At 34.7% G+C, this 12,174-nt stretch overlaps 1 protein-coding gene across 4 annotated transcripts in view; it reads right to left on the bottom strand.

Annotated features, from left to right (window-relative positions):
- LOC135110915 (synaptic vesicle glycoprotein 2C-like) overlaps positions 1-12,174 on the bottom strand; it is a 59,112-nt gene continuing 46,938 nt past the window's right edge. For 3 of the 4 annotated variants that reach the window (XM_064023578.1, XM_064023579.1, XM_064023577.1), the window contains one exon: positions 1-4,184. In XM_064023578.1, the coding sequence (XP_063879648.1) occupies positions 4,004-4,184 (181 nt within the window). In that variant the 3' untranslated portion in view covers positions 1-4,003. Of the gene's footprint in view, positions 4,185-7,590; positions 7,723-12,174 lie in introns of all 4 variants that reach the window. The other variant, XR_010273488.1, reaches the window with a different exon arrangement.

Raw genomic sequence — 12,174 nt, 5'->3', positions numbered from 1 at the left:
TCATGTTGAGTCAATTTTATTATCTAAGAAATTTATTAAAAATAAAAAATAAAAAATTAATCTGGCACTAACATATCTTAATAGTATAATATCATTAAATACAAACACAATATATGATGACAATATAAAAAAGGGAGTAGTCATCCACTAAAGATATCTTTTACTTCAGAAATATTCAGTTGAGTGCACAGCAACAAATGATAGTGTGAAAAGAAATGTTGAATGATTACTAATGAATGTCTCATATAACACAATTTTTCTCCCTCATGATGAACACAGCAGATGAACACAGCTTTTTGGTGAATTTTATGTGTAAACTGTGCCAACAAGAGGAGTATGATTTTTTCTATTGTGTAAATTATGTGTACCAAAATTATTTTTGATATAGAAATCTATATGAAATCACTACAATATATGTAGAACTTTTTAAAAACAAATTTTGGCCCTGTCAAAATACTGCAATAAAACCAGTTTTGGCCCTGGCATGATGCAGTATTTACAGTTTCAGGAGTTTCAGCAAAAAAAAACATCATAGTACTCTCACAAATCAGTTAATCATGTCAGAAAAGTATCAGCATTAAGTTTACCCCAATATAAACATGATAGAGGTCACCACATCGTCTTCTGTTATATGATAAAATCAATTCCTAATGTACCATTAACCTCCACCATGAAGGAAATTCAGTCATTCATACATTTACATATAGAATGTATTGCTAAGCAAATATTTTACAACAAGAAGCCAAATTTGGAGCTGCAGAATATTGTATAGATCTATGTAACACCACATAAGTGTTTGCAGATGACGATTATAATGATACCTAATCTACACTGAACTGAAATGAAAAAAAAATTTTAAACATGATCACATTCTCAGGGTACAACACTTGGGGGAAGACAAATATTAAAAACAGTCCATCACTTGTAATTTATGGTCCACCTATGAAACACCTGACCAGTCGAGACTGGGCACTTTCACAAATCACAATTAAAGCTACAGTATATGTGATCTGGAATGAACTCCTTTTTGAGAGCATATCCTGTCTGTCTCTGATTGTGTGGACTCAGGTGAATAAAAGGGAACTGTCATCTGAAATAATAAGGGATCTATCCCCTTCTTTATCACACTCACATTTTATGCTTTGATAAATCCCATATCAACATTGTATGATTACCACACAATTCATGCATTGATCTATTTTTATTCTATTTTTGTAGATCAATTTCTTACTATCTCAAGGGAAGATTTGCCTGGGAATACTACATGTGCATGCTTCATTTGTTTGCAATGGAAATGGTCTCAAAACTTTTTATCGTATCTCATATTAGTGATTCACTGACAAAGCATAAACATACTTTGCATAATGAAATTTCCATTTCAGTGTTCTTTAAAGAAAATTAGTAACAATTGGTTGTATCTCATTATTAGACAGGTTTTTCTCCTTTTTCTTATGAGCTTTGGAAACCTACCTGTATTTTAAGCTTAAAACATTCTAACAGATCTACTGTTTTGTAAAGAGAAGCTTAAATGCTTTCCTTGCAATACTCTGGGATACGAAGACACTAAATGAACCTAGAAAGGCTAATGGCTCAATTGATGGAAAGAGCTGTTGTAGGAAATAATTCTTTCACCATAACTTCCTTTTACACTGGTGCAACTGCAGGTGGGAATTCAAATGGGACAAGGTTGTGGAAGAATCATAAGGAAAGAAGATAATGATTATGAGAAATTGAAAGCAAGCAGATTCTTTATGAAGACTTAGCAGGGAAAGACTGAAAGGCACCAAGAGCCAGGTATAGACCAAAATGGTAAATTGAATCAAGCTTACCACAATGAAATGGTGAGGCAGAAAAATAGGTGTGACAATAATAAGGAACCAGGGCATCATGTAGATGAAGGAGACTCTGTTGATCAACATCCCGTGAAGTATAGGATGAGGTCTGGAGAAGTTAAAGAGGTTTTAAAAGCAGGAAGTTTGGTGGTGGATATATGTTTTTTCCAAGAAGTCGTGAATCAAGGAAATCGAGGAACCTGTCTAAATAATTATATTATAAAGAAGTACAGGTTTAGTGTAGATTATGGTAACAAAAGGAAGCATGATATGTTTTTTTTTCTTTAAGGTTATGGAAAAAAAAAGAAAGAAAAAAAAAAAGAAAAATAGCAAGGCACATTTAAATATAATTACTTCATATGTTAGGGACCAGTTTCTAACAAACTTAATAATAAAGAAAAAATAGGCCTGAAATCCTCAATATATAGTTTGTTGAAAGGCATGTAAATTTTAGCAAAGTTCAGAATCATCTTGCTGACAAAACTTTATTACTTGTACTGATATGTGACAGAAATATAGACAGCGAGCAAAACACAATAGTCACTGATAACGACAACAGAGATGTCAATAATCTGAATGGAAAATGAGCTATGATGAATGAATGTTATGATAAAGTGTATGAAATTAATATGGAAGAACTGACTGTGGGAGTAGTTTGACTAGATAAGGCAAAGTACAATGGGATGCTATGGGCATCCTTCCCTACCACTCCACTCCCTCTCATGGCATCATCTTTGAGATCAGTCCCTCAGTATTTCGAAACAAGGCATTACACTGATGAGCAGCAATGAAAATCTCTCATAAAGAATACAAAGTTAGAAGGAAGAAAATATATTAAATATGAGGCACTGAGAAAAAGAAACAGCAACATTACCAAAACAGTTTCAAGAGAAAATAGTCAGCCATCTGCACTTCGCTCAAAAAGCTACAATTTACATTTACCTGCTCTTTTCATTAACAAAGAAGTGAATGCTATAGAAAAAAAGAAACAGGTTTCTGGTGAATTTGGTATTCATTTAAAGACAAATTTACAATCTCTATTTTGTGTGGCTATGCCCAATTGGTCTTAAGAAAATCCTTGTAGGGATGTATGCAGTATCTCAAAACACTAAAAGTTTACCTATAAAAGAAAAAAACTGTGGTGGAGATAGTCAAGAATGACTAGGGGTGGTCATTACAGATTGTTTGGCAACGTGTATAATGATTGTCCCAACCACTTCCTTTCATGACTTCGGAATAATTCCAAAGCAAGACATTAAAAATCCACACTGATTAAAGGTGAGGTGAATAATGTGCTGTTACTATAAAAAAAAAAATAAATAAATAAATAAATAAATAAAATAAAAAATAAGGCCTTTTGTTCATCTTGATGCCTTCTGGGTCACTTCAGTAGTTTCCTAGAAACTAAATTTATGTAGGCTGCATGAACTGGTCAGCTGGCCTTATTTCAGGCTTTTAATCTTTTTATTATTTATTTATTTTTTTTATCTATTTTTGAGAGGGAAGAAGCGTGGTAATGGAGGGATCCTATTGTTCATAAAAAGAATATGTTAACCAATGATGAAGGTATAAAACTTTCATTATCACACTATTCATAATAAACCATGGTCACAGAAGTCATGCCACATTTATAGTAACACCTGACATATAACTCTTACATACATAGTTTGGAGAACTGAAACACCAACTCTTTTCATATTTTTTCACTGAAATACTAACTACTTTATATGTCTTCACTGAAATAAATTTAAATTTTCATGAAAACATGTCCTGTTTCCTCCTCACAAACTTTCACTACTTATTATTCATATTCATTTATCTATTTTCAATGTGGATCTCACTTGTATATAATTTCTGATCATGGTTTGAAGCAGCAGCTGACAAATTTTATGGTGCTCAAATAAACAGTGCACCTACCTTGTGAATTAGCCCATGACACTGCCCAGCCCTCATGAAAGCATAAAAGAGACTGATGAATGTAAATGATCTTTCTGTTGGAAACCTGCCAAGTATTTACTCATACAAATACTGACTTTTCAAATGTAAATATATTATATAAATATACCTTTCCATAATTTCTAACAATACTTATCAAATTGCCAATCATTTTGACATTCCACTATTGTGTAGTACTATTTTTTCCATCCAAACCTGACAACTTCATCTTTTATTTAAACAAGATTGTCTTTTGTCTCCTTAAGTTTAAGAGAGAATAATGCCCCTATTAGGAGAACAACACTGGTAGTGAGCATAGGAATTGCTTGACTTGAGTAGATAAATTGGCCAAACCAAAGTGATCCTAAAACTCCAGCAATGCGTGATGCAGCACTTAGGAATCCATAGGCAGTTGTTCTGTAAAAGAAAAGAATGAAATGACAGGTGAAAGAATATCCTCACAAAATACAGGTAAAAAAGTAGCTAACTCTGAAAACTATATAAGTTATGACCAATTCTCACTTAACCATTATGTAAGATTTTCAGAGCAAAAACAATTTACAAAAATCATTTCTGCTTGAATGTATATAGTGATTATACTTCATTTTCCCTCATAATTATTTTGAGAAAAGTATACATATTTTAGTATGGATTACAGACTTTCTTTTACATCTCTTGAGTACACAGAACATGAACATAAATACACAAGATAAAATAAAGAAACAATGTTACTTCACCTAATTTGATCAGGAAAATCTATAATTAAATAAGAAAAAGATGTTTCAAATACAATTTAATCTAAAAGAATATTTCAAGATGTGTGTGTGTGTGTGTAATTCACCTATGGTCATCTGGTCACCCAGCCAGCCATTCCCTTACAGAAAGAGCTTAAGAGCTCATAGCTACCAATCTTTGGGTATGGCTGAGACCAGTCAAATGCCATACACCATGACAGTGGAAATCACAGCCCCTTATCTTATATACCATACCTACTTGCTGCTAGGTGAACAGGAACTACACATTAAGAGGCTTGCCCATCTGCCTTGCTGTGCCCTAGACTTGAACTCGGGCCTTCTCAGTTGTGAGCCAAGTGTGCTAACTACTACACTATAAGGTGTGATGGGACAGCACGAGCTATGCTCGTGCTGTCCCATCTCCATATCTTTTAATATCCAACTTAGCCTTGAATCCATGTATACTTTCTGCATTTACTATCTCCTCATCCAGACTGTTCCATACATCAATACTTCTATATGGGAAACTATACTTTTTGACGTCTCTTCTCCAAGCACTCCTCTTCAGCCTCTTTCCATGTCCTCTAGTGTCCCGTGTAACCCAGACCATTAAGTTGCTCCGGTCCACCTCCTCTACTCCCTCATATGCTTTATATATCGCAATCAAGTCTCCCCTTTCTCTCCTCTTTTCCAACGTTGGTGGATGTATCCTTGCCAGTCTCTCTTCATATGACAAGTCCCTAATACCCTAATACAAGTCCCTAAGTACCATCTTCGTAGCTGCTCTCTGAACTCTCTCCAACTTCCTTATATCCTTTTTCTTGTATGGCGACCACAATACTGCTGCATATTCTATTCTAGGTCTTATCAGCGACACGATCATCTTCCTGACCATCTCTTCATCCATGCATGCAAAGGCCTGCCTTATTCTTCTCAACAAGTTATAGGTTTCTCCTGTAATTTTGCTAATGTGTCTCTCCGGGGTCAGGTTCCCAGTCACTGTAACACCAAGTGTGTGTGTGTGTGTGTGTGTGTGTGTGTGTGTGCATTTACAGTTGTAATTTAAAGGGCCTGAGCTACGCTCATGTGGTCCCATCTCCATATCTACACTTGTAAAGTTTTTTCTTGAAGTTGTGCACACTCATTGCTGAAACTACATCCTCACTCAGCTCATTCCAAATTTCCATAATTTCTCTGTGGGAAATTATATTTCCTTATGTTACTTAACCATCTTCCTTTTATTAGTTTTTGCTGTGTCCTCATGTGTGACCGGTATTCCCTACTTCTCAGCAGCAGTTTCTCATTATCTATTTCTTCCACTTTATTCCCCTTTCTATTCTTTGTTTCAATGCTGGCAGATTCATTTCCCTTAACATGTCTTCATATGTTAATTCTTCCAGTTCTGGAACTATCTTTATTGCCATCATTTGCATCTTTTCTAGGTTTTTTACATGTTTCTTCTTGTGGGGAGGTCACAGTGATTCAGCAAATTCGAACTTTTGTTTAAACATGGTAATTATCTTTCTCATCATATCCTTATCCATGTAATGAAATAGTTCCAATATTTCTCTCAACATTTTATATGTATCTCTGAATATCTTTTCTACATGCTTCTCCGACTGCTGACTACCCTGTAATATTACTCCCAGCTCTCTCTCTTCTTGTACTTTTCTTATTTCTTCATTTCCCATTTTATATGTCCACTTTGGTATCTTTTAATTTTTTCCCATTTCCATTACATGACATTTTTTCACATTAAATTCCACCTCCTAATTCTTACTCCAGTCCCAGATTTTATTCAAATCCTCTTGTAGAACTTCACAGTCTTTGTAGCTTCTTATATGTCTTTGTAATTTCACATTGTCTGCAAACAAGCTCATGTAACTCTTTACTCTTTCAGACATGTCATTTATGTAAATCAAGAAAAGTATTGGTGCCAACACTAATCCTTGTGATACTCAACCATCTACTTTTCTCCATTTCAGTTTTACATCTTTTACTACCATCCTTATTTCTCTTCCCTTTAAGTAACTTTCCATCCAGTTCTTATTTTTCCATTTAATCCTCCTATATTTTCTAGCTTCCATAATAGCCTGTTGTGGGGAACTTTGTCCACAGCTTTTTTTTTAGATCTAAATACAAAGTCCCATCCATCCCTCTCCTGTGTTATATCAGTCACTCTTGAATAGATGCAAATCAAATTGGTTATACATGATCGCTTTTGTCTAAAGCCATATTGTTTTTCTGTTATTATATCATGTTTTCCTAGAAATTCTGTCCACTGCTTCTTTATCACTTTTTACAGATCTTATTATACTGGTTGCTGATACTGGTCTATAGTTTAGTGGTTCTTCTTTCTTTCCACTTTTATAAATTGCCACTAAATCTGCTATCTTCCATTCTTTATGCACTCTTCCAGTATATACACTGGTTCAATTAATGGTTTCTTGCACTCTTTTACAATGAATCCCGATACTCCATCTGGTCTTGTTGTTTTTTCCCCTTCTAGTTCCTCCATCATTTTATAAACTTCTTCTTTAATTACTATAATTTCCCCCACTTGCTCTTTTGTTTTCTTGTCTTGTAGTTCTTTAAATTTTGATTCTGCTGTGAAAACTTGTTCAAACTTTTTGTTTAGCAATTTGCTCATGTCTTTTGGGTCTTCATATATCTCCTTTCCATCCTTCAATCTTTCTAGTTTTTCTTTTAGTTTAATTTTTCCATTTATGAATCTGTAGAACAGTTTTGGTTCATCCTTGCATTTTTCAACTATAGTAGAGCTTCAGTTCTCAAACTTAATTTGTTCCTGAATGCCACTCAAAATCTGAAATGTTCGAAAACTGAAACTATTTTCCCCATAGGAATCAATGTAAAATGGATTAATCCATTCTCAGATACCAGTCTACACTGTCTTGGTGGCTTATGACAGATGCTCCCTATAGCCAAGATGGCTGCTTCAACAACATCTCCAGCTCACAAATTATTTATCCAAAAAGGATGTACTGAATGAACTTAGGGACACAGAAGATACCATTTAGACTGATCTAGTGAGGGAAGCCTTACAGAGGGACACAGAGAAACACACTTACCACCAAAATAAAGATGAAGACATCTTGCTGCTGGGAAAAGCTACTGGAAAAATGCCGTTGTGCAGTAGTGATGGTGTTAGGGATCAATGAGAGAGCCACAGGTGGCTCCAGATTACTTCTGAGCGCTGAAAACTGTTTGTTTACATTGAGGCTTTTCAACAGGATCACATTTCTCTTATTTCAAAGATCTGATTACTGTTTTACACTCTATGTCTCTCCTCCAAATATATAAAAACAAAGTAAATATTTATAGAAACTATAAATTAGTAATAAATGGCAGCTTTTGCTGCCTTTTAACATTTGAAATCAAGTAACTTTGTTCTAGGACTGAATTATGATACACCAACAAAAGCAATAGTGAGTTCAAAATTTTGTTCGAAAAGGGAGACATTCAGTAACCAAGGTTCCACTGTATGTCCATTTCATATCCTGTCTCTTCCTCTCTCCTTATTTTCACATATTAATTTCTTGCTATCTTAAAGTCTTCTTTATTCTTTTTGTTTCAATTTTTATTCATTCTTATCCATGCTTCATCTCTTTTTTCTTTGCACTCGCACATCTTGCACTGAACCATACCTGCTTTCTTTTTCCTTTAGGTCTGTATAATGGGACATATTTATTAACTTTTTTCTCATATATTTCCATAAAAATATCATACTTATCTTGCACATCATTTGCTCTTTTCAGCTTTATTCAGTCCATCTCTACATAAAATTTCTTAAGATCATCTATATTCACTTTTCCATAGTTTCTCCTATTTTCTCTGTATGATTCATCCTCTTCACTGACATCATTATTGGTCTCTATTTCTATCGTTACATGGTCACTTTTCCCATGGAGCACACATATCTTAATCTTTTAGTTAGGTTGATTCCTTTCATTAGTATTAGGTTTATTCTTGCTGCTTTGTCATCTCCAATATATCTTGTATTTTTAGTCACCCACTGCATCACTGTTTTCCACAGTCAGCTTCAGAAATCTTTTTTCCCATGCAGTCTCATTTCATCCTGTTTCAAATGTTTCCCAATTTACTTCTTTGCAACTGAAGTCACCAACCAATAATACTCTTTTATTACTTTTGATTAATTTACTCAAACACTGGATGGTATCTTCTATTATTTTCTTGTGTTCTTCCTTGTTCCAAGAATTTGTTTTGGGTGGTACATAGGTTGTAATTACCATCAATATTTCTCCATTATTGTCCTCCAAGTTAACACTAATTCTGCTTTTCCTTCTCTACATTTCACTATTTTTGTCTTCAACTCTTTTCTTGTCGTTATCATCACACCCCCACCTCCTTTACCAATCCTGTCTCTTCTCCATATATTGTAGTTATTGTTAATGACCATCTGGTTTTCTTCTTTTAGTTTTGTTTCTGTTAAGTACACCACCTTCAGATTTTTATCTTTTAAATAGTCTTGTAATTCCAGTTTTCTGTGTATCAATCCATCTTTGTTGGTATACATCACATTTAGTCCTTGATTTTTACTATTTTCCTCTATTTTCTTTTTTATTTCTTTACCTTTATGTACCATTTCTTCACTCTATCTCCCAAAACTCTCCAAAAAAAATTAGTTTTTCTTCTGTTCTTGATTATTTTTTCTCTTTAGCTTCTTTGTACATTTCTTTCAATTTATTCCTTTCTTCTTCATTTCTGTTCTTTATAATGTATATATCCTTGCAATCTTCTACTTCTCTTAGTTTGGATGTTTTTTTTTAGTATTTCTTCTGCTCCTTGTTGTAGTTTTAGTCTTATTTTCATAGGTCTTGTTTTGCCTTCCAGATAGGGGCCCAGTCTAATGACTTCTTTCGCTTCTTCCTCAAGTTTAGTGTCATCTTCATCATTTAGTTTCTTCAACAAATCCTTCACTGTTTTTGTTTCTTCTTTATCTGTTTTTAATTCGTATGTTATATTTTTTCTCCATGTTGTTTTATAATTCTTTATTTTTTAATATTTTGTTGTTCTCTCACTCTCACCTCCTCCAGTTCTGATTTCAGCATGAAAATTTCTCCATCTTTTCCTAGATGCTTTTCCAGCTTATCCTGAAGAGATTTTACCACTTCCAACACTATTTTCATCTCCTTCTCCAGCTGTTCTGCATCACTTTCCACTTTTCTCAATCTCATTTTTAAAAATCCTATCTCACTTTCATTTTGGTCTTTGTCATTAAATCTATCAAAGTTCACTTCACCTCTTGGTGAAATTGAATCTGGAAATGAATAGGGCATCTTTGTTTTGAATTTATGCTTGGTCTGCTAGAGCCATGAATCTACAACTCTCACTGTTTCCTCACCTACAGGACCACACTCAGTCACTCAAAGCCTACAAACCGCTTCCCTGATGATGCAGTCCTTTTCCAGGTCCAGTTAATGGTGTGAATTCCCCATAAAACCAGTTCTTTACTGGGAGCAAATGCATCTGTTGTTGTTGCTGACTTGATCTTGAGTGTATTTACCTAGTTATGACATATAGAAAAAGAGCTATGCTAATGCTGTCCCATCTCCATATCTATTTTTACCTAATTTTGTCTTAAATTAATTTATTGTATTTGCATCAATGATTTCTCTGTCCAAATCATTCCAGACCTGCACAGTTCTATGTGGAAGGCTATTTTCTTAACATCTCTTTTGCAAGCTTTTTTTTTTTTCAGTTTTCTGCCATGTCTCCTTGATAATCTTGTATCCCACGTCACCAAGTTCTTCCTATCCAAGTTTTCCATTCCGGTCATTACTCTGTACTGTGTGATCAAATCACCTCTCTCTTTTCTCTGTTCCAATGTTATAAGACCCAAATTTGACAGTCTTTCTTCGTACAGTAGATCCCTCAAACTTGGAGGTAACTTTGTTGCTGCTCTTTGTATCCCTTCCAATTTTCTTATAGACTCTTGGTGCTAGGTGACCATACCACAGCTGCATACTCCAGTCCTGGGTGTATCATGGTCATAATAATTTTTTTTTTTTATAATTTCTTCATCCAGATGTCTAAATGATGTCCATATATTTCTCAGTAGATTATAGGTTTCACCTGTAGTCTTGTTTATGTGCTTCTCTGGTGACAACTTATCAGTAGGGTGACAACTTATCTGTTATTTTGCTGATTCTCTCCTCACCAATGAATAATCTCCCATCTGTCTCTTGCCACTCTTGCCAAATTCTATCGCAGTGAATTTCTTTGCATTGAATTCCATCTGCCACTTTTGGCTCCACTCCCAGAGCTTGTTTAGGTCCTGTTGGAGTGCCATGCAATCTTCCTCTTTTTCTATTTTCTCAATAATTTTGTATCATCTGCAAATAAGCTAATGTAACTGGTTATTTCTTCTGGCATATCATTAATGTACACAGCAAACATTACTAGTACCAATACAAAACCCTGTGGAACTCCACAAAAAACTTTCTTCCAGGCTGACCTTTGATTCTTAATTACTGTTTTTATCTCTCTATCTTCCAAGAGGTTCTCCATCCACTGTAGTAGCCCTTCTTGCAATCCTCTAAAAATCTTCAGCTTCCATAACAACCTCCTATGTGATACTTTGTCAGATGCTTTATGGAGGTCCAAATCAATACAGTCTGCCCAGCTATCTCTTTCCTGCACAATGTCTATAACTTGTGAATAGAAACTCAACAGATATATATTACATGATCTTCCTCTTCAAAAACCAAATTGTCTGTAGGCAACACACTGTTTTCTTCCAAATATTTGATCCGTTTTCTTTTATAATTTGTTTGCATATCTCAGCCACTACACTTGTTAATGACACTGGTCTGTAGTTTGAGGTGTCATCCTTATTTCCTCCCTTGAAAATCAGCACTATATCTGCTCTTTTCCAGTCCAATGGGACCCTACCTTCTTTTAATGAAAGTATTAGGACTCTATGGACCTTTTTGGCCAACTGCTACCTACACTCCTTTAAAATCCAATTAGATACTCCGTCTGGGCCTGTTGCTTTCCTTACATCTTGGCCCTCCATTATCTTCTTCACCACCTGCACCATAACATCTAATTCACTCAACCCTGCGTCAACCATCTCTACATGCTCCTGCTCCTGAAAACAACGCTCTCTTATAAAAACCTTCTGGAAATAGTTATTCATCACTTCAGCCATCCTACCTGCCTCTCTGTATACAACTTTATCAACTTGTAGTTTATTTATTCCAATTTTGTTCTTTAACTTCCCATTCACATATCAGTTAAATAATTTTGATTGGTCTTTGCAATTGTTTATGATGTTCTTTTCAGAATTTCTTTTCTCTTCCGTGTGTATTAGTACATCGCTCTCTTCCACGTATTTCTTCCACTGGTCACTTATTTTATTTCTGCTCCATCTATTCCATGCTCTTTCTCTTTCTATTCTCACCTCCTAACATCTTCTAATAAACAAGTCATTTACTCTAAATTCTTTTGCAGATGTCTTTGGCACACATCTATTCCATCATCATATACCTCAAGGAAACTGTTCCACTTTTCTTCCACTCCCTTTGCTTCATCAAATTTACTCCAATCAATCTCCTCAAAATATTTTGTCAATTCAGTGAAATTTGTGTAACTATAGTCCTGCCTGCCTTTTCTATAGCCCACTTACTGTC

This window comes from Scylla paramamosain, chromosome 21 (genome assembly GCF_035594125.1).
Source record: "Scylla paramamosain isolate STU-SP2022 chromosome 21, ASM3559412v1, whole genome shotgun sequence".
NCBI lineage: Eukaryota > Metazoa > Arthropoda > Malacostraca > Decapoda > Portunidae > Scylla > Scylla paramamosain.
The sequence above is the reverse complement of the archived record's forward strand: the minus strand, read 5'-3'. Positions and strand labels throughout refer to the sequence as shown.